At 36.1% G+C, this 24,035-nt stretch overlaps 1 protein-coding gene across 3 annotated transcripts in view; it reads right to left on the reverse strand.

Moving 5' to 3' along the window:
* Nucleotides 1–24,035, reverse strand: part of Ptprq (protein tyrosine phosphatase receptor type Q) — a 188,109-nt gene that overhangs the window by 110,965 nt on the left and 53,109 nt on the right. For all 3 annotated transcript variants that reach the window (XM_055626210.1, XM_055626209.1, XM_055626211.1), the window contains exons 17-23: nt 22,630–22,750; nt 16,249–16,409; nt 15,414–15,559; nt 5,503–5,671; nt 3,124–3,417; nt 2,602–2,877; nt 1,690–1,841 (exon numbers count right to left, since the gene is read on the reverse strand). In XM_055626210.1, coding sequence (XP_055482185.1) covers nt 1,690–1,841; nt 2,602–2,877; nt 3,124–3,417; nt 5,503–5,671; nt 15,414–15,559; nt 16,249–16,409; nt 22,630–22,750 — 1,319 coding nt within the window. The remainder of the gene's footprint in view (nt 1–1,689; nt 1,842–2,601; nt 2,878–3,123; nt 3,418–5,502; nt 5,672–15,413; nt 15,560–16,248; nt 16,410–22,629; nt 22,751–24,035) is intronic.

Consider the following 24,035-nt stretch of genomic DNA (forward strand, 5'->3'; position numbering starts at 1 on the left):
GAATCTGATCAATTTTTGTTTTTGAAGTAATTTTTTAAGAATCATTTGTTTATTAATTTCCGTTCAGCTTGCTAAGTTAAACTTTCAAATTTAAACACAAACTATGGCCAGTCAGGAGTATTAATTTCTTCCAAATTCATATTCACTTACTTTCTAATATCTACTAAGATATCTTTACATGTTTATATATCTGTAGTAGAGCCAGGGGAAAGACAGCCACAGAGTCTCCAAGGAACTTAAGTTAAAGAATCTAACTTTTTGTTTTTCTTTTTTCAAGACAGGGCTTCTCTCTGTAGCATTGGCTGCCCTGGGCTTGCTTTGTAGTGGAGAATTTAATTATTCAGTGTAATAAATTAACTTATTGGGTGTTGAGTACATTTACACAAAAGTACGTCTTTCAGAAGCTTTTTATTGACTAGGTGACTTCTTGCTGCACATCAGAGTGACCCGAATGTACAACCAATGTCCATGTTCAGGTGTGGGCTGATGAGGTGGCAGTGACATCGGAGTGGCTCTAATGCTCTTCTGCCTCCACAAAGCCAAAGGTAACTAAGAACACAAAAATAACAAGACAGCAGAAAAAGAATGAAAAAGAACATAAAGTGATCCTGGCAGGGAACGTTGGCAAACACAGTAGCAGTGAAAGACAGACAGAGGGAAAACAGCCAACATGGTAAACTAAATATCGAGGACTGGGGGTGACATGAGAGGAGATTTAAAGGAACTTGAAGGAAAATATAATCATTAAAAGGACTGAAAATAATAACAAACAGAAGTAAGACAGCTTTCTTAAGTAAATATCAGCTAACTGTAACATACTTTGGCAATAAAACCCTAGTACTCAAGCACCCATGTTTCTGGTACATTGTTCTGTTGTTTCTTATATATTTTTCACTGACTCTATGTCCTTAAAAAATGAAAGAAGGAAGAGACACCAAGTATTACAAATGCATTACCACTGAAAGTCATAGAGTAAAACTTAATTTCAAAAGACCAGGTGGTGTAGTATATCATGCCATCTAGGAAGATTAACACAAGACCAGTTTGAATGCTTTTGTACAAAAGTTAAAAAGGTTTATTTGATACTTATTATATAAATAAAAAGAAGTATATTATGTAATATATTTTCAATATGACACACAAATTACTGTATATTTTCTAGCATTAATTAAATGGTGCAATTAGTTCTTAAGGTGTAGAAGCTGGGGCTGGAGAGATGGCTCAGTGGTTAAGAGCACTGCTGCCCTTTTGGAGGACCAGGTTTAATTCCCAGCACTCTCATGGCAGCTCACAACTGTCTGTAACTCCAATTTATTAAAATAAATGTAATAAATAAAATTTTAAAAAAGATGTAGAAGCTGATAGTCAAAATAAAGTGTTCAAAGAAGTATTCATATCAGTTTTCATATCTGACAAATGGTCCCCTATATTTTTACAAAAATCAGTTATTTCAGAAAAAAAATGATTTGTAAATGAATATTAACATTGTTCAATTAATTATTGTGGTGCTTGGGATCAAATCCAGAGCTTCGCACATAAGAAGCAAGTAGCCCACCACTGATCTACTTCTCCAGACCCTCCCCTTGCTTAGTATGAGGCAGCTTATTTCCATCCCCGCCCCACAGCTCAAAACATCTTAATTCAGGTCCTGAGTGCCTGAAATAATATACGCTACTATAATCAACCTACCTTATACAATACAGTATCAGTTTCATGCTCATGAATTTTAAAACTATATACTTTAACAATACCGCCTGGAAGAGGACTTGGGCTCCATGTCAGCCACACAGATTCTGAAGTATAGTTGAGTAAAGTCAGATTCTGGGGAGGTGCTAAAGGCACTGCAGGGAAACACATTATAAAACTTGTGTTCATAAAACATGTAGCATAGAAATACTGTCTCAAGTCTAGCTTCTTGAAGAAACTAATTCCAGAAAGTTATAAAGCAATCATATAAGGACCATGCATGGAGATAACCTAAGACCCCTGCACAGACGTAGCCCATGGCAGTTCAGTATCCAACTGGATTCCACTGTAATAGGAACAAGGACTGTCTCTGACATGAACTGATTGGCCTGCTCTTTAATACCTCCCCCTGAGGGGGAAGCAGCATTACCAGGCTACAGAGGAAGACAATACAGCCACTCCTGATGAGATCTGATAGACTAGGATCAGAAGGAAAGAAAAGAAGACCTCCCTTATCAGTGGACTTGGGGAGGGGCAAGCGTGCAGAGGAGAGAGGAAGAGAGGGATTGGGATAGGAAGAGGGAAGGAACCACAGGGGGGATAAAAAGTGAATAAAGTGTAATTAATAAAGAATTTGAAAAAACAATCATGATCTAACTCTAGAAACAAATACCATAAGCAATTCTGCTCTTATATTTACAACCCCGTGCTTCAAAAATAGTTTTAAACACAACAGGTAATTCTGAAGCCTGAACTGGGATGAAAGAAAAAGAAAAGTGGTCAGCAAAGTAGGTGAAGGACTGTAAGTTGGCTACAAACATCTCTAGCGTTCTTCATTGTTCAGGCTGTTCCTTAAAAACAAGAAGGGCAAGTTGAATAGAGAACTCACTGGAGGTTGAATATTTTCATGCTTACCTGACTCATCTGTGTAAAAGAAAAGAATGCTGGAAGGACCAAGTCCCTTCATAGTTCTTGCAGCAGCGAAAAAAGTATATAAAGTAAATGGTGAGAGTTCTTCCAATACTATGTGGTTACCAGAAGTGATGAAAGTGTGATTTGCATGTGGTCCTTGTAAAGTTAAATGGTAACTTAGTATTTCACCATTTGGCTTTAGTGGGGGATCCCATGATAAGAGAATTGAGGTAGAGGAAAGGTTTTTAAAAGTGTTGATTACTGGTGGAGTTTCTGGAACTATAAAAGAAAAAGACAATGTTAAGTGACACAAAAACAATTTTTTGTTAGTGAAAAAGATGCTTCAAATATAATTGGACTCAATTTTATTAGTAAGCTGTTTTAATTTTAAATCACTTGGAAGTTACTATGTCTGTTAAAAAAAGATAATTACTTGAGAACATAATTATAAATAGGGTTTTCAAAGCAATATAAACAAAGAACAATAATAATCTACATAATAGGCGATGATGGGGTCTTTCCTACCGTCTTCTTCAGTTTTGATGTGTAGCTGGGAAGTATAGATCTCAGAGAATCCCTTTTCTGTTGATGGGGTGATTTTAAATATGTAGTCACTATATTTTTCCAGATTTTCAAAATATATGCTGTTTTCATATGTAATCAGTGGTGGTCTCCCGTGGCGAGGCGGACTCCGCTGTAAATTCAGTGAAACATAGTAGAAGACAAGGCCGTTTGGCTGCGATGGTGGCACCCAGCTCACATTTATTGCAGTTGATGAAATGGACTCAAAAGTCAGATTTCCAACAAGCCCTTCAGGTACTAAGGTAGGTAGTGACCAGAACATAAAAGCCATCAGTTATCCCAGCTATAACAATTTACAGATTGACTGTAATTACTGAAACACATCACCAGCTCACACTGATACATTATGTAAATGCAGATAAATGCAAATTCATATGATACGAAAATTATTTGAAACAAGCCTTATCATTCTTAACATGTGTAAGAATTGTGTTTCTATTACATTCTCCCCACTTTTCTTTCTTACCCCGTGGAGAATACATCTGTTTATATGCAATGCATATTTCTAAATGCTGTAGTTTAGTAATTACTTAAATAATGCTTTTACTTTCGTTATTCCAAAGAATATACACATAATGATGCTCAGCCCGTAAGAGACTTTGCCAAAGTCACGTTTGTAGTAAGAATATGTAATGTGCTAAGTAAGCTTTTCTGAGTTCCAGTAAATAGATGTCTCCAGTCAACTAAACAGCAACCCACATTTGCATTTTAAGAAGTTCTTCACTTACTTAACTTTTTATTTTTGGATATTAACTAGACTCAATGTAAATTTGTAAGTCCCACAAGGTTTTATATAGTTTTTATTTATGGTGATACAATTATAATTGATAAACTATTATGGGTTGCAATGATCTGGGAAGAGATCTACAATTAAAGAGTATCCAAAGTAATATTGACTACATTATGCTAAAAGTATTCATTAAACATTCATCAACTACAGGTTTTCACATATTGATTATATTATTATATAATATATATTATATAATATTCACATATTCACATATTATATCTGTGGGTGAATTTGTCCATTATTCAAGTTATTTTTTGCCAAGAACAAGCAAAGATTCATGTTTGTATTAGTAAATTGTTTGATTCTTCAAACAACATTTCTCAGTAAGATAGTAGTCTTTAAAAACAAGTAGAGGAGATGGAGAGGTGGTTCAGCCCTTAAGAGCATTTGCCACTCTTCCAGGGTCCTGAGTTTGGGTCTCAGAACCCACATGTTGGCTCATCACCTTCTGTAACTCCAGATGTGGGGCAAGGAGAGTTCTTTTCTGCTCTCCAAGGGAACTCCAATCACCAGATGCACTCACATACATTCGGGAAACACACCCACATAAAAAAATAAATCTTTAATACTGAATAAAATAGAAACAAAAGTCACATGGGACACTGTGCGGTGATCCTCTTTCCACTGCATTCTGAAAATTGAAATTGAAACAAATAAAAAGATCAAATCTAGCTCAGTCATCAGCATTTTGTGAATGTTCCGCATGAACAGAATTCTGAAGAAGCTGTATACAAAAAAATTTTCATTAAAAATAGATATTTTTACTATGTTTGTCACAAAGGAAAATTTAAAAGTAGCTCATTAATTCCTCTGCGGATCTAAAGCCAGAAAGAAAATTAGATGCTGGAGGTTCGTTCAAAGCAACTTTTGAAACAAATGGCAAACATATAAACTATTACACTGGTCATCCAGGCTTGCAAGAGGAGTGCTCTTCCCTGTTCATTCCGGATGACTGGGACATCTCTCAAAGAAACAAAGTCAACAGGGTTTTAATGAATGGTGATTAGAAAGCCTTTGAACAGCCTGTCCATTATTCAAGTTATTTTTACCAAAGGCAAGCAAAGTATTCCCTTGCATGCTTATATTGGTCAATATATGACTTGTTAAATCTACATATATTCAAATGTTATCATAAAATATAGTGGAAAGAAAATGAAATACGTCTTATATAGGACACTGTAACAGAACAAAATGGTGAAATGGGATTTAGTATGTTAGAAGTAAAATCATAGAAAGAAAACTCGACTTCCAGTTGCTTCCGAAGAATCCTCCAGTGAAAAACTCTCAGCACACGGTTAGAATTTATTACCATCAGCCCTGTGAAAATAATATCATAAAGGAAAATGTAGAATAAGCTGTAATAGTTGAAATAGTCTTAGAGCCACATTAAACACATTGAAACTCCTAGGATAAGTAGTTAAATGTGTCTAACAGATTTTTAATATTAATTTACACAAATAGAAGTTCCTGAGATGACTTTGAGATTTTTAATTTTTCTGATTAAAGAAAAAGAAGCGTGTTCATTTACATACTGTCTTGGTCTGTGTATACATGAATTATGTCACTGCTTTTATTTCCAGTTCCAACTGAAGTGCTTGCTGTTAGCCAAAAGATATAGTAGCTGAATATTGCCAGTTCATATATCCTTGCAGATACTGTCACATTGTCAGACTCATGGGTTACTTCAAAGAGTGTAAAATTCTGAAAAGTAAGCACATTGTTTTAATAGTTTAGAGTGTGTTTTAGTATGTACAGATGTTGCAAAAATAGTGATTAACTAGAAACTGTCTGCTGTCATTTTAATATTTTATCTCTTAGGAGAAACAACATTATAATGTTATCACAAAATTAAACCAGAATTATGTTTGTACTAAAAGTACTAGATGTTAGCAGTTTTTCTCACCAGATCAATATATAAAATATTAAAGATAAAAGCACTAAGCTTTACACAGCAAAAAATGTCAACTGGCCAAGAGAAAACTCCAGGCTATGCTGACTAAGCTGAGTCTCCCTTGGAAAACTTTTAGGTATTTTTCAATGCACTGGATACTTTCCAGAAGATCTGAAAAAAATTAAGACAGCTTTTCACTTTCTTCTTCAAATTAATAATTATGGAACTATTTGCCTTATCTACAAACTCTATTCATCTCCAGTGGCTCTCTGTTGTACTGTTGTAGAGAACAAAGAAAAGAGTGAGAAGAAAATTCATCATTTTTTTGGCATGTAAGGAATCTGCATGAGATTTAAGCATCCACCCTACGGTTACCTCACGCAGGATGATCTTTTCTAGTTCTATCCATTTGCCTGCAAATTTCATGATTTCTGTGTTTTTAATAGCTGAATAGTATTTCATTTTGTAAATGTGCCACAATTTCTGTATCCATTCCTCTGTTGAGGGACATCTAGGTTGCTTCTAGATTCTGGCCATTACAAGTAAAGCTGCTATGAATCTCATTCATAGATACTGGAAGCCGTGGAAGAGAGGAAATAGGATGGGAGCCTAATATAAAGGGTCCTCCGAAAGGGTCCACACAACAGGGGATCAAAGCAGATGCTGAGAGTCAGACAAACTTTGGGCAGAGCGCAGCACCAACCAAGGATCATGCATAGAGAGGACCTAGACTACCTACTCAGATGTAGCCAATTGGTGGCTCAGTCTCCATGTGGGTCCTGAGTGAGGGGAGCAGGGGCTGCCTCTGTCCTGAACTTTGTTGCCTGATCTTTGATCACTTGATCACTTGCCCCTGGTGATGCAGCTGTACCAAGCCAAAGATGAAGAGGATCCAGGCAGTCCTGATAAGACTTGATAAGCAGGGGCAGATGAAAAAGTACCCTTTCAGTGTACTAGGGCAAGGGAATAGAGGGGAAGAAGAAGGGAGGGTGGGACTGGGAGGTATTGAGGGAGGGGCTTCAGTAGGGATATATAATAAATAAATTGTGAAAAATTAAAATTAAAAAAAATTACAAAAAGAAAAAAGAAATCTGTGTCACAATTTCCTTTCTGAACAACATTTAAAATAAAATACATAAAAAAACGGAATTCTAAAATTAAAAAATAAATTTAAGTAAAAACACAAAGTTAGCTAAGAGCAGTGCGTCTAGTAAGCTCTGGAAAACTGAGTCAAGAGGATCGCTAGTTCAAGGTCAGTCTGTGCTACGCTGTGAGTCAGAGTAAGCCTGAGCTACATAGTGAGACCCTGTCTCAATACTTTTATAAAAATACTTGCATAGAAGTTGAAAGCTGCACCATATAACTTACACAAATCACTTTAAAACTTATAGACCTAAACTCAAGTACTGCAATACAGAGCTGGACCAATATGTAATCTTGAAGGTTCTCATCCCTTCACAATAAAATAGGAATAAGGGTGCCTCCCACTTTAGAGGAGTGATTGAGCATCAGACTCCAATAATAGACACAAACCAACCAATACAATGCTTAATCACAATAAAAGAAGGAATTACATTTCTCAACCCTGATATTCTACCTTACAGACATCAGGATAGCTGAGATAAAAATCACAAGGGACAAGACATACTGGAGAGGTTGTGGAGAAAGGGGAACCCTCCTCCATTGCTGTTGGGAATGTAAACTTGTACAACCATTTTGGAAATCAATCTGGCACTTTCTCAGACAATTAGGAATAGCGCTTCCTCAAAACCCAGCTATAGCACTCCTGGGCATATATCTGAAAGATGCTCAAAATACAACATGGATATTTGCTCAATTATGTTCATAGCAGCTTTATTCATAATAGCCATAATCTGGGAAGAACTTAGATGTCCATTAACTGAAGAATGGACACAGAAATTGTGTTAAATTTACACAATAGAATGCTACTCAGCAACTGAAAACAAGAAAATAATGAAATTTGCAGGCAAATGGATGGAACTGGAAAAGATCATCCTGAGTGAGGTATCCCAGAAGCAGAAGGACACACATGATATATACTCACTTATAAGTGGATATTAGACTTGTAATACAGGATAAACATACTAAAATCTATAGTCCTGAAGAAGCTAAACAACAAGGAGGATCCTAGGGAAGATGTTTAATCCTCATTCAGAAGGGCAAAGAAGATGGACATCAGAAGTAGGAGAAAAAAAGGAACAGAACAGGAGCTTTCCACAGGGGGTCTCTCAAAGACTATATGCGGCAGGATATCAAAGCAGATGCTGAGACTCATAGGCAAACTTTGGGCAGAGAGCAGGGAATCTTATGAAAGGAGGGGGAGATAGAAAGACCTGGAGGAAACAGGAGCTCCACAAGGAGACCAAGAGAGCCAGAAAATCTGGGACCAAGGGGCGTGCAGAAACTGATGAATCAACTAAGGATCATGCATGGAGAGCACCAAGACTCCTGCTCAGATGTAGCCCATGGGCAGCTCAGTCTCCATGGGGGTTTCCTACAAAGAGGAGCGGGGGCAGTTGCTGACATGAACTTGGTTGCCTGCTCCTTGATCACCTTCCTCTGGCAAGGTGTCCTTACTAGGCCACAGAGAAAGAGGATTCAGACAGTTGTGATGAGTCCTGATAGTCTAGGGTCAGAGAGTAGCGGAGGAGAACCTCCCCTGGCAGTGGACAAGGGGAGGGACAAAGGAGATAAAGAGAGAGGGGGTGTGCGACAAGGAGGAGACGAGGGAGGAGGCTACGGCAGTTATACAAAGTGAATAAATTATAAATAATAATGATGATGAAAAAATAATTAATACAGGATACTCTGTTATATTCAGAATTATTCTAAAATTTATCAACTTAAAATTTCAGTATTTTTTGTGAGTTTCTTTTTGACATTATCTGTGAATATAAGAAAAGATTGCTTTGATTTTGTTTTTTTTTGTTTTTTTTTTTGGTCTGGATAGTTTTATTCTTTTTTTTTAAATTTTATTTTTTTCTTATCAGTTACATTTTATTAACTCTGTATCCCAGCCATGTCCCGATCCCTCATTCCCTCCCAATCCCACCCTCCCTCCCTCATCTCTACCGTGCCCCTTGCCAAGTCCACTGATAGGGGGGACCTCCTCCCCATTCATCTGATCCTGTTTTATCAGGTATCTCCAGGACTGGCTGCAAAGCTCTCCTCTGGGGCCTAACAGGACTGCTCCTCCCTTGGGGGGTAGGGAGGCCAAAGAGCCAGTCATTGAGTTCCTGTTAGAAATAGTCCTTGTTCCCCTCACTATGGGAAACCAATTGGTTACTGAGCTACCACAGGCTACATCTGAGCAGAGGATCTAGGTTACATTCATACATGGTCCTTGGTTGCATGTCAGTCTCAGAAAAGACCCTGTGCCCAGATATGTTTGGTCCTTGTGGAGCTCCTATCCTTTCCTCATCAGACTAACTCCCCTTCTTTCTTATGATTCCCTGTACTCTGCCAAAGATTTGGTCATGAGTTTTTGCTTTGAAAACACTGCTAGTTAGAGTTTTTCAAATGCGCTCAGTAGACTCCTGTCAATGTTCAATGCGCATTCCATCTGTCTTTCAAAACGAGGATTGATAATCATACCCCATGTCCGCTCTCTTGATTATCTTTTTTAGGTGTATAGATTTCATTATGTTTATCATATCTTATAGGTCTATATAAGTAAGTATATACCGTGTTTGTCTTTCTCCTTCTGGGATATTTCACTCAGGATGATCTTTTCTAGATCCCACCATTTGCCTGCAAATTTCATGATTTCCTCCTTTTTGATTGCTGAGTAGTATTCTATTGTGTAAAAATACCACAATTTCTGTACCCATTCCTCCATTGATGGACATCTGGGTTGTTTCCAGGTTCTGGCTATTACAAATAATGCTGCTATAAACATGGTTGAAAGACCTGTTTGAGAAAAACTTCAAGTCTCTGAAGAAAGAAATTGAAGAAGATCTCAGAAGATGGAAAGATCTCCCGTGCTCATGGATTGGTAGGATGAACATTGAGAAAATGGCCATCCTGCCAAAAGCAATCTACAGATTCAATGCAATTCCCATCAAAATACCAACTCAATTCTTTACAGACCTTGAAAAAAAGATTCTCAGCTTCATATGGAGAAACAAAAAACCCAGAATCTCCAAAACAATCCTGTACAACAACAGATCATCTGGAGGTATCTCCATCCCCGATCTCAAGTTGTACTACAGAGCAATAGTAATAAAAACTGCATGGTATTGGCATAAAAACAGAAAGGAGGATCAATGGAACCGCATAGAAGACCCAGAAATAAACCCACACACCTATGAATACTCGATTTTTGACAAAGAAGCCAAAACCATTCAATGGAAAAAAGCATCTTCAACAAATGGTGCTGGTCCAACTGGATGTCCACATGCAGAAAAATGAAAATAGATCTATATTTATCACCCTGCACAAAACTAAAGTCCAAGTGGATCAAAGACCTCAACATAAAACCAGATACTCTAAATCTGTTAGAAGAAAAAGTGGGGAACAGCCTAGAACTCATTGGCACAGGAGACAACTTCCTGAACAGAACACCAACAGCACAGGCTCTAAGAGCAACAATCAATAAATGGGACCTCATGAAACTGAAAAGCTTCTGTAAAGCAAAGGACACTGTCATCAAAACAAAACGCCTGCCTACAGATTGGGAAAGAATCTTCACTAACCCTTTATCGGACAGAGGACTAATATCGAGTATATACGAAGAACTAAAGAAGCTGAAAAGCAGCAAACCAAGTAATCCAATTAAAAAATGGGGAACAGAGCTAAACAGAGAATTCTTGACAGAGGAATATCGAATGGCAGAGAAACACTTAAAGAAATGCTCATCCTCATTAGCCATCAGGGAAATGCAAATCAAAACGACCCTGAGATATCACCTTACACCCATCAGAATGGCCAAAATGAAAAACTCAAGGGACAACACATGCTGGAGAGGTTGTGGAGAAAGGGGAACCCTCCTCCTCTGCTGGTGGGAATGTAAACTGGTTCAACCACTCTGGAAATCTATCTGGCGCTTTCTAAGACAATTAGGAATAGTGCTTCCTCAAGACCCAGCTATACCACTGCTAGGTATATACCCAAAGTTTGCTCAAGTACACAAAAGAGATATTTGCTCAACCATGTTTATAGCAGCTTTATTTGTAATAGCCAGAACCTGGAAACAACCCAGATGTCCATCAACGGAGGAATGGGTACAGAAATTGTGGTATTTTTACACAATGGAATACTACTCAGCAATCAAAAAGGAGGAAATCATGATATTTGCAGGGAAATGGTGGGACCTAGAAAAGATCATCCTGAGTGAAATATCCCAGAAGGAGAAAGACAAACACGGTATATACTCACTTATATAGACCTATACGATATGATAAACATAATGAAATTTATACACCTAAAAAAGATAATCAAGAGAGCGGACATGGGGTAAGATTATCAATCCTCGTTTTGAAAAACAGATGGGATGCACATTGAACATTGACAGGAGTCTACTGAGCGCATTTGAAAAACTCTAACTAGCAGTGTCTTCAAAGCAAAAACTCATGACCAAACCTTTGGCAGAGTACAGGGAATCATAAGAAAGAAGGGGAGTTAGTCTGATGAGGAAAGGATAGGAGCTCCACAAGGACCAAACATATCTGGGCACAGGGTCTTTTCTGAGACTGACATGCAACCAAGGACCATGTATGAATGTAACCTAGATCCTCTGCTCAGATGTAGCCTGTGGTAGCTCAGTAACCAATTGGTTTCCCATAGTGAGGGGAACAAGGACTATTTCTAACAGGAACTCAATGACTGGCTCTTTGGCCTCCCCACCCCCCAAGGGAGGAGCAGTCCTGTTAGGCCACAGAGGAGAGCTTTGCAGCCAGTCCTGGAGATACTTGATAAAACAGGATCGGATGAATGGGGAGGAGGTCCCCCCTATCAGTGGACTTGGCAAAGGGCACGGTGGAGATGAGGGAGGGAGGGAGGGACTGGGAGGGAATGAGGGATCGGGACATGGCTGGGATACAGAGTTAATAAAATGTAACTGATAAGAAAAAAATAAAATTAAAAAAAATTCTAATTATCTGTACACATCACAACCAAATAACGAATTATTTTGACCCACCCAAAGTTCATTCCTGTGGGGTGTATGCATGACTTCACATGCATAGATGTTAAACAAAGTCACATTATCCAGGTGATCATTTCATTCATTCCTCATCTCATAGTTTTGGCTGTTTTGTTTGTTTGGTTGGTTGGTTGGTTGGCTGTTTTTTTGTTTTGTTGTGTTTGCCTCTTGATGATTTTGTTGGTTTAAATTATCTAACTAAACCTTAGTACTTTACACATGTAAATATGGCCAGAAGGAGTCTTACAAATGCTCTTAAATTTTATAATCAGGAAAACTTACTTTCACACTTTTAAATACATATGGCATCCTGTCACACATATTAAGAAAACATGGCACATGTTAGTAGAAACTGAAAAATGTAATAGGTAACTACCTCTTATATTATAAACACAGTGTTTGCTAACTGAAGGAATAAAGGTATATCACTGAGCACTAGCAAGGAACTTCAACTCCTCAAGAAGCATGGAAAGATGGCTTTAGTCCATGCTCAAATGCTTCTAAATTATAGCTAAGTGTTGAAAATCTTGCCCCACAGCAATAATTTTATGACATTTCTATTAAAATATTTATTGATCATTAAAGCTATGCATGAAACTATTCCAGGAACATAGAGGAAACATAAATGTCACATGTCCCATTTTTAAGGTGTTAGCTATGACAGAAGGATCCTAAGACATGGACCAGATGTCTGGAAAGAAGGCAAATAAAATATGTTAAATGTATGGTGTTCCACAATTCTGTGAGAAAGAGAAATCATAAGATAAAAGCTATATACATAACTTTTTATTTCAACCATTTCTTCTACCAACATAGAGAAGATATGCTACTTTGAGCTTTAATTTTAGGAGTACATTAAAGCCTGAGTGAATGTGAAGCAACATGAGATGTGCTTCTGAGATGTTTTAGCATCATTAGCCTCTGCTCTCTTGCAGCTGTCACACTTAAAAGCATTCTTCAGATTACTTAAGAGGAGATAACCTGTTCTAAGACTGATGAGTTGAAAACGGGATCATATTATATACTCGGGTTTGACTATATAGGTTTAGCAGATCACACTGAAACCGTAGAGAGATGTTCAAAAATGAGGGGCAGTTCTAGACAGCAAGAACCAAACCATAATTGTGTGCAAACTGCAGGAAAGTTGGATAAAAATGACAATTGCCAAGATCTCAAACTACACAAACAATTCTATGATGCTTCTTTTAAATGCATAAAAAGAAAAATCTTCAAGTGGGACATCATTCATGGCACAGTGAGATAATGTTAAGTCTATGAGGGACTCGATAGTAAGAAATAATTAATTTTCTTGCTTTTCAGTTTTCAAAAGAATACAGAAAGTCTTTTGATGCACAGAGAAAAAGAACAGATCTTTCTTTTGTTCTTTGTTCTTAAGGAATTTGTTTAAAAATATCTTTGTCTATAATTACACTTGTATCTATATTTATAAGTTAATCGTCTTATTTGGTATGAAGTTATACAATTCCATTTATAGGGCAAAATGTGAACACTGACCTGACTTCTGGACCCTGGGTCCTGCTGCCTTTGCCTAAGATGGCTTGCAAAGCTCCTCGGTAGCTCCCACTAGGCTACAGAGGATCTCAGCAACAAGCCACAATACAGCCTAGTCCTGGAGTCCTTACTCCAATTAAGCTAAACATCCTGACTAAGAAACAGAATTAGGCTACCCCAAATTACAGAGTATCTGCCTTCTTCTTCTAATTAGGAAGACACCCAGAAATAAGAAATACCGAAGTCACAATCAACTCAGCAAGTCACAATCAATTCAGCAAGTAAAAGCCTTATTTTGTAAATTACAGAATTTCTTTTAAATTCCTGTTTTTCAGATTATATTCCAACTCCAATCTTTGAATTATACCCCTCTTTTTATATATTAAAGATATTTAATTTGTAGAAATAATATAACTGTGTTGGGCAAAATTGAAACATTTCTCTTAATTAAATTTGTCTCAGCTTTTCCATTACTTCTATATTTATATTCCAGTAATTCTTCTCTGCAAACTACAACCCCAAGTTCTACATTCTGCAGAATGATAACCATATGCCTACTGGTCATTTTATTTTTGGCACTAAAAAATATCAATATCATTGTTACTATAAACACTCTCTTCCCAATGATAAAAACCATTTTATTTGAAGGAAAAAATGCTATCTTCTAAATATTTGTCCCCATAACTACATATAAGTATAGTCCTGAGCCTTCATCAATGAAACTTCACTTTCAACAGACAGAGAGAGAAGATTACAGAAAAGCACAACCAATCAAAATGCAGAATGTGGAGTCCAGACTCAATGGATACATCTACAAAAAACAGTGAAGTTTGTAAGAGCCAGAGGATCACAAAAGTTTGCTATGAGATTGTGTCAGAAGATACACGCACAAGTTTCACCCACATGACTGCTCAAATCTGAACTGAACAAGGACAGTGTCAATGAATATGACAAAGCAGATGGTAAAAGGCTGCGAGGCCTCAGCTCTACACAAAGATGTACAGGCAACTAAACAAAGCTGAAAGTGGGGAAAGTGGTCTCCACGGAAAAAAACGCCAATTAGTTATCCAAACCGAATAATCAGCCCTGAAGATATACACACAAGCAACATTATACAGATAGAGCAGGCTGTTTTTTGTATATTTAGGAATATATACATACATACACATATGTATGTAACAACGATTAATGAAAAGTGGATGTCATGAATTTTAAAGAGAGCAAGAAGGGGCACGGAGGGAGCTTTGGAGGGAAAGGAGGAAAGAAGAAAATGCTGTAATTATATAATAATATAAAAAATTAAAAGAAATAATTAAGAATGTGCAAGAATATTTAACTACTGAAACTATTCAGGTGGTATACAAACAAAATTAAAGTGTATTTTGAGCTAGAAGTAAGCAAGAGTTAATGAAACCATTGTTGTTTAAAAAGAAAAGTTACTGCAGAAAATAAAATTCCATTATGTGGTTCCAGCTTCATTGCTGTTCACATGCATAAAACTGATACACACACAGATAGACAGACAGACTGACAGATAGATAGAGACAGAGACACAGAGACAGAGAGATCAGGTAGAGACTTTAAACTACCTGGCTTTTTTCCACCACTCTTTTATACATTAATTGGACTTTTATAGGAGGAGGTCGTCCCCAATTAGTGGACTTGGAAAGGGGCAGGGAGGAAATGAGGGAGGAAAGGTGGGATTGGGAAGGAATGAGGGAGCGGGATACAGCTGGGATACAGAGTTAATAAAATGTAACTAATAAGAAAAATTTAAAAAAAAAGAAAAAGAAAATACACCAGTGCACAACTATCAATACAAATAGTCCACAATATCAACAATATTAAGGACATAAAAAGTAATACTCAACTCTTACCTGCACAAAAGTCCCTGAAGTATTTTGATAATAAATAGAATAATATTGTATGATTCCATTAGGTTTGACAGGAGGTTTCCAAAAGAGAATTATCGATGAAGAACTGAGATTCACATAATGGACATCTTTGGGAGGATCACTGGGTGCTATAAAACAAGCAATTCAGAAACTTTGCAGTCATGGCAGGAGTTAACTTGAAAAGTCTGAATTTTTCAACAGTTTTAAATTGAAAATGGGAATAATCACTTTTTAAAAATCATAAATTAGGAATAGTATCTACATGAATGTCAGAAATTAAATGCAGACTGTACACTGGGCTTTCCTTCTAGTCTCTTACCACGTGAAGTTGGCAAAGGAAGGTTTCAAAAAATACCACCCTGGCTCTAAAGGATGGTCACTGCTCATGCAGAAGACATCACAGCCAATTTCTAGTGCAGAGCACATGACTATGGAATCCTATTTTAATGGAGATTCTTGCAATAATAAAAGCTAAAAGCAAACGGAAAGTCAACATCGTGGACTTTATTTTGCTAAATTCAGCCTACGGATAAAATGCTGATCACTTGTTAAACCCTGTGCTGAGTCCGAGCACACGCACTTGCTCCTTACTCTTCCTCAGAGCCCTGTGATGATGTACACTGTGTTTCTGCTTTAACAAATGGGAAATTGAAGCATCGTCAGATTACCTCCATCTCCCAACAGCACACAGAGAGGAAGTAGGTGCAATTTTGCATCCAGCTAACAATGGATTTTAGGCTTAATAACACATTTTGATATTTGATAATTTTTTTGAGCTGAATAGTCCTCAAACTGAGGGAGATCCCCAAGGACTCACCTCCCTCTGGTGTTCGGAAGTTAATGATACTGCTTCTGGTTTTTCCATCACCGAATTTGGTGCTAGCTGTTACATAGGCACTATAGTCAACATTATAGTCTAAGTCAGTCAACTCCAGTGATGTTTCAGTTGCATTAACAGCTCTTGATGATGACTTATCCCTAAGAGAGACATAGAAATTGTAAAATTGACATTTACATTAAATGTTGCCTCACACTCTTGAGAATTAATACATCAAAAGTATATAGCAGTCATGTACAGTAGTTTATTGGCTTAAATTGATAAAGATGCCACTTATTCTGAAATATTGAAAAAAGCAAACTTCAGAATACTTCAATAAATTAACTTCATTAGCTTTCAAGTATATTTAGTATTGCAATCAAGTGTTACTCAGGTGTTTACAATTACAAGTAGCTTGGGCCACTTTTGGTGGATCTTGGGATAGATCAACTTCATTGGATTGAGAAGTGCCTAGGAAAAGCACACTTTTAGTTTTTCTGAGAGTGTGTCTTCAAAGAGGATTTACTAATAAGAAACTAAGTCATGAATGTGGGTGACATTATACCAAAAGTTAAGGGCCTGAGTAGAAAAACTGTAGAGAAGAGAATAGCTAATGCAAGCATTCTGTGGCTCTCTCTTCTTTCTGGCAGCCATGGTGTGAGATCTTCCTGCAAAACCATACACCATGCCATGGTTTACAAAATTTCTGAAGCTGTGATTCACGAGTCAGAAAGAAAGAAGAAAGGAAGAAAGAAAGAAAGAAAGAAAGAAAGAAAGAAAGAAAGAAAGAAGTAATAGAATCTACTTTCTTTATTTTGCTCAGTAATTTATTTTAATTTAATTTAATTTTAATTACATATTTGCATTTGTTCTTATCTGTAGGTGTGTACAAGGGAGTGATGGGGCCTGTGGAAGACAGAGGCATCACATTGCCTGGAGTTGGAGTTGCAGGTAGTTGCAGGTATCCAGCATGGGTTCTGGGAACTGAACTCTAGTCCTGTGTGACAGCATACACTTGTTTGACCTCTTAGCAAACTCTCCTACCCCTTTGCTCGGGTGCTTTGTCACAGTAGCAGAAGCCTGAACCAGATGCCTGAAAATACTGTGTATTCACAGTTTCTTTAGCATACTTTGCACATCAACGCTTTAGCTGCTCACACGTTGGTCGTCGTAACGCTCACAAGACCACGTTTATGTTTTTGTTTTATCAGCTAAATCCATTTCTCATTTGTTGCATTGCAATGAGTTTTACTTCTAAGCCAACCTAAAGAAGTAAATAGACAATGCCGAGTCATCTATTTTCCCGCGTCTTCTCTGTTTGGAGACAGGGCCTTGCGTAGCCCAGACGTGCTTCAAACTCATGGCTTCTGTGAGCATCTGATACTCCTACCTTCCTGGCCCAAGTGCTGAGATTACTACTGAACTCCCAAAAGGGGGTTTGACAGTATCTATCTATCAATCAATCAATCAATCTGTCCTATCTATCTATCTATCTATCTATCTGTCTGTCTGTCTATCAATCTATCATCTTTCTGAAATGCCACTTAAAACAAAGTACATAATTTACAAAAAAGAGAAGTAAACAAAAATGTTTACAGTGTGTTAAAAATGTTTAAACAATAATGTTTAAAATCTTTAAAATATTTTAAAATTCCACTCTGACAAGGAAATAAACTAAATAAATATTGATTCAGAACTCCCCCAAGTAACTTGCAAAATATTATGAGGAAGAAATAATATTTGAAAGAATGAAAATATTGTAGTGCTATAGCCACATAATTATTTTATTTCAGTCACATTACCTCATTTCCCATAGTCTTGAATTGAGTATTATTTAGTATTTAAACTCAGGAAGAGTTATGCAGCGGTTCCTAAAATATCCATTTACAGAGAAATATACAATCTAAGAAGAATAAAATTATTAAAGAATTTATATAATGGAATAGAGTTTTATCACAGAAAAAAATGTCTCATTTAGTCGTATATTTTTCTTCTTTAGAAACATAAGGGCCCCCAAAAGTTAGCAGATTTCCCCTCTGAACTGAAAATGCCCCTTCCTTATCAATGAAATATCCAAATCGTCAAATTTTAAAAAAAGAATAGATTTTGTGTGAACTGATGGTATCCATACAGACACATTTCAGTTTTCCTGTGCTGTTACAGAAGCATCAATTTAATCCAAATGTAAGCAGTGCTGTCTGAAGAATGATTGGATAATTTAGGATAGTGAGAAAAACTATGAGTTTAGACTGCGTGACTAGAAACAAACAGTAGTATTAGACACCCTCTCTGAGAAACAGTGTCACGGTATTTCAAGAAATTAGGTAGAAAATATGTGAACATAAATAAATTTATAGATCTCACAGCTTCCCTGGGTTTACTATAAAACAGGACAAAGCGAAAGTAAGGAGCAGAGGGAAGTGGCCTGTCACCGAGGACAAACCTGGTTTCCTGACTCTTACTAGGTGCCGCCTGGTGATGAGGGGAACATGAATCTCTGAACTACTTGTACCAGCTCTGTCTCTGACGAGCCATCAGGGAGCATATCTATAGCCTGGAGGAATCCCTCTTTCTAGCTTCGACACCATGCAACTGTGGTCATTACTCTCTGTGTTGGCTCGGTTAGTTTTTAATTCTGTATTCTGTACTTATTAGTTTAACATCTAATAGAATTTCTATGTGTTCCATTATAATATTTTATTTTCACAAATAAAATTATATGTTTGTACAACATGTTATTTATATCGTTTCATACTTTAATAAAAATAGTTGACATCATCCTACTTGGTAACTACTTAATAGGGGCATACAGTGATAGTTAGCCATTGTTCTCTTAATTAATGTTCAGATTGTCTCACTTTCCTTAGCTATTTTTACTAACCATGGTCATCCTTCAATAGATATTTCTTCATTATGGTCATTTTGTTTCTGTATTTTAAATTTTGCGACCATTAAGTCAAACGGGCTTAATACTTGTTTTAGTGATTGTTACTTCTCAATCATTATCATTCCAATTTTTAAATTATTCTGAGTCACATGCGAACATCTGAGAGTATGTATACATTGGGCAAACTTTAGTATTGATCTGAATGAATGATTTCTCAAATTTAACAAGCCTAAACTGACACATTTTCTAATTTTGTTTGCCTGACCCTGACCACGCGTGATATGGTATGTGTGCTCACGTGCTTATTGGTTACGTGTAGTCCGCTGTTCGCACATCTGACCTACCTCCTATTACAGTCTCTCGAGTGGAGAACAACGTGCATCTTTAGCGGGTGTCCGAAAGTGACATAGATGCCTTTGCTAACTGAGAGATGGTTGTTTGAAACTAATATGCAAGAGAAGTTACCCAGGTTTATTCAGTATCTACTCTTTATGAGGAAGAAAGGTATGCATCAACATAATAAGAAACAGATTTGATCCTCAATTCAGAAAAAAGCAACAATTTAAATATAAAACACTTCATTAGTAATGATGTGATTCTTGAAGAACAGAAAAATGACTTATTTTCTCACAGACATTAAAAGAAAAATTTTAAGCGATGAGTGATTAAATTAATTATGACCAAATCACACATACAGTTTTTTAAAGGATGCCTTGCCAGGTGTCAAGAAAAAGGAAATTTTCTTTTGTCATAATAAAGAAAAAAAAAATTCTGAGAGAATGGCCTGAGTGGCACAAAGAAAAACTCAGATTAAAGTGTCTTGGGGGAAATGATGAAAATACCCAAACAGATTTGGGTTGGGAAGAAAACTCCGTGGAAAGAGGGCAAATTTCTTCTTGCAGCAGAGAGGAAAGCAGAAATTCCCAGCATGGTGTATCATCCTATACAGAAAGGTCCAAGAGTTTCTGAAACAACCGTCCATAGTGGCAGGAAGACAGAAGACGTGGAGGAGCCTTGCAAGCTCCACACAGTTGCAGAGAAGGGCTGAGGAAATAGCCGGAAGAGTCAAATATCTGAGGTCAAGACAGATGTGGCAAGAGGACTTGGAGACTTGATTTTGTCTTGAGAAAATCAAGGATAAAACAGAAAATAAGAACTTTTAAATCAGGAACTATGATCGTAAGTCAGTGTCAGACAAACTCTCAAAAGAACCCAGGTTCAGAGAGCCACTGTAGCCCAGAGCAGAGATGCTTGCATCCAGCTTTCACCAAACTTCTGTGTTCAAGTTTATCTTGACAAAAATCAGAAGAGAAAACACACCAAATGCTGGTGAGGAAAAACATAAAAAGATGAGAGAAAAAGACACGAAGGACATAAACTTTGAACTTATTGTTTACCCAAGAAAAATTAAACTAAGTCCAGGGAATTTGAGAAGCGTGAATTACCTGAAATGTCTTTGCAGTCCTCGACATCATTACAAGAAGCATAAAGATCAACTTAATGAGAATAACTATCTTGTTTTATACATGTAACTCCAGCCTTGTTAGAACATTCAATACAAAATTCCTGCCACTGCTTATTTCACAAAGTCCTCCGACTTTTACATATTTCAATATTAAAAACAGAAAACTAGAATTATACAGCAAACCTCCTAAAAGAGGTATTTACTACATAGATCATCACAGTCCGAGCCCAGAAAGAGATAAAGCTGGTATGGTCATACACTTTGCATATGGTCGCATGCATACTGTGCATTATGCTGAGACTCCCTCATGCTTTGTGAAGAGAGGCACAGTCACAGTGCAAAAGAACGCGATGTTTCACTTAGGTTGTACCAAAGCATCAGATATTCAGAATTCATCTTTCATGGCTAAAACATCTAGAAGTGATTGCTAATTCATCTCTTTTATCTTTTCATCTTTGTCCCTGGTGATGCGATCAATGCATCACCAGGTCCACTGAGCTCTTCTTCCTAAATTTAGCACAAAAGCTGCCCACTTCCCTCCTCTATTGCCAATATCAACTCTTGCTCATGCTAGTGTATAACCTACTTCCCAGTGTCCTGCTAGCAATCCATTCTCTGTGAAGAGTTCAGAGTGCTGCAAATGCTTTGGCAATGCTAAGTTAAAATGAAAATTAGCTTGTCTCCATGACTTGGTACCTGAACGTCATCAGTGCCCTGTCACAATTTTACTCTCCTTTGATTCCATAATCCTTATCAAACTTGACTCTCTGACCTTCAAAATGCATTGCAAGTCATGTTTCCCCAACAGGGGGATGAAGAGTCCATATCATCTCCTGTTGGAAATGTTCCCTGAAAATCAATGCAAGACAAGACATCTTCTTGCTCAGATCACAAAGGGAGACAACTTTCTGGAGAAGTCCTCTTTTTCCAGCTGAAGTTTTCTCATTTAATTGTCCGTGGGAATACAATACAGCTGTCTCTTCACAGTATAGGCCCAGTAGGCAGAGGCCTTACAGAATCTTTTTCACAGGCTTAGAAATATTTTACCAATATTGCTGAATAAATGAATGAATGGATGAATGAATGAATGAATAAATGAACTAAAAAGAAAGATACATGGAGAAGAATTCTTCTTTTCCATTACTTCTATTTCACTAGCATCAGTCATAATAGTCCTAGTGTCACCTAAACTAGGTAAAACAAGAAATCAGGTATTTATTCAAGAAAGATAAACTTTCAAGGATAGTATGTACAAGAAATCTTAATTTAGAAAAGAAAAACTAAAGCAAATCTTTTGAAATTGAGCAACCTCTCCAACACTGGCCCTTCTCAAGTTAGAAATATAAATGTTAGGTGGTATCAATTTTTAAATAAAGTATTATATATTTTATTCTCTGAGTTAAAATAATTTAAAATGTCTTTAAAATGTGTAACACAAGTAATGGATTCTGATTAAGGAACACACAATAGATAAAAATGATAATTTCAATCTGGGATTCCTAAAGCAGTAAAGCTGTTTGTTAACACATATGAGACATACTTTGGAATTTTATCATTTTCAAAACTGAAGGATAAATAAAAAACAAAAGTAAAAACGACTAATAAATCACTGCCTGCTAGCAATGGAAAGTTGACCTTAGTATAGCTATGAGTGTGTCTCTGTCTAAAATGTCCATTGAAATTATTTTGTATAAGGAAACTTGAAAATAGTTGTAGGTAGTATTTGTTTAAAACCTTTCAAATATTTTAAATCATACTTGTAATAGTGTAAGTTGATTATCCAGACCTTCAAGAGAGTACATTTAGTGTACTTTTGCATAACATAATTTTTTTGTTTTCGTTGCAAAAATTTTTATTTGCTGACCTACTGCATAATAGGAATTAAACTTATTTTTTAATGAGAAGTATTTTAACCCACTGATTGATAATCAAATTCCTAATGCAGCATTACATTCTGAAATAAACACTACATTCCTATTGTATTACAAATTAATATTTGTTCTCAGAACCACTTCCAAAAAATTCTTACCAGACATAGACTGTGTAATAGAGGATAATTCCATTTGGCTCCAAGGGTGGTTGCCATGACAACATCACGGTGACACCAGACAACTGTTTCACAGAGAAGTTCCGAGGAGGAGAATCAGGAGCTGGAAATTTGTGACAAAGAATGGCACATTTCATTAAATACATGTGGAAAACGTGAAAATTAAAGTGTATATATGTTTTTATAAACCCTTTGGTAAATGAATCAGGTTTGGCACTTCTCTTCACAGACAGAAGAACCTGGTTGTTTACATTCAGATAAAATGATGAAAGATTTTCATGGTGCTGTTACAACATCTGCTCCTGTGAGTCAATGGAAAAAAATATTTCATGAGAAAATACAACATGGGTCTGTCACAGTGACTCACTGACTGTTCAAGAATATTTTGGCAAATTATCATCCTCTAATAAAAATCAATGTTTTGTTGGGGTAAATAAATAGATCACATAGTAAAAGATCTTTCCAGATGATGAAGAGCTGGGCAAAAAGATGCCACACATTTGAAGAATGATAAAGCATAACATTTTGAAGGAAGTTATAAGGAATAACCTCACCCAGAAAAATGGCATTCCTCCACCTTAGATGAGTCAAAAAACACTATAAAGTAAGATCAAAATCTAGTCAACAAATCTTTATAATTGACTGGGTTCCACAGGAAACACCAGTGTAACATGATAGCACATAAACAAGAAAATGGTTAGATCACTCTTAACTTTCTTATACCAGAGAATGGCTTGTTTCATGAAATGAGGTAAAGAAGTGGTGAAAGCTATAGTCAGTTTTTCCTGTTTTGTTTTTTTCAATAGCATCACATTGGAAAATGCTGTTGAATACTGATTATCACATGTCTAGATATCATTTAGAGACATGTGTTTCCTGTGCTAAAATCACTTCTAAGAGAGAACATTCTCTCAGTTATCAAAACAAACCCTATAAATATTCTCTTAACATCTTTATAAAGTATAATTTGTATTTACTTTTAAAAAAGGGATGCCATTCACAATTTGGAAGTAATTTAGACACAAGCACCAGCAAACCCACATATTTATTCTATAATAAGCTTTAAAATATTTGGAAATAACACACACACATATGACTAGATAGATAGATATAATATAATAATATAATATAATATAATATAATATAATATAATATAATATAATTAATATAATATAATATAATATAATATAATATAATATAATATAATATAATATAATATAATATAATATAATATAATATAATATAATATAATATAATATAATATAATATAATATAATATAATATAATATAATATAATATAATATAATATAATATAATATAATATAATATAATATAATATAATATAATATAATATAATATAATATAATATAATATAATATAATATAATA

Source organism: Psammomys obesus, unplaced genomic scaffold, assembly GCF_907164565.1.
Source record: "Psammomys obesus unplaced genomic scaffold, mPsaObe1.curated_primary_1811, whole genome shotgun sequence".
In the NCBI taxonomy this organism is placed as follows: domain Eukaryota; kingdom Metazoa; phylum Chordata; class Mammalia; order Rodentia; family Muridae; genus Psammomys; species Psammomys obesus.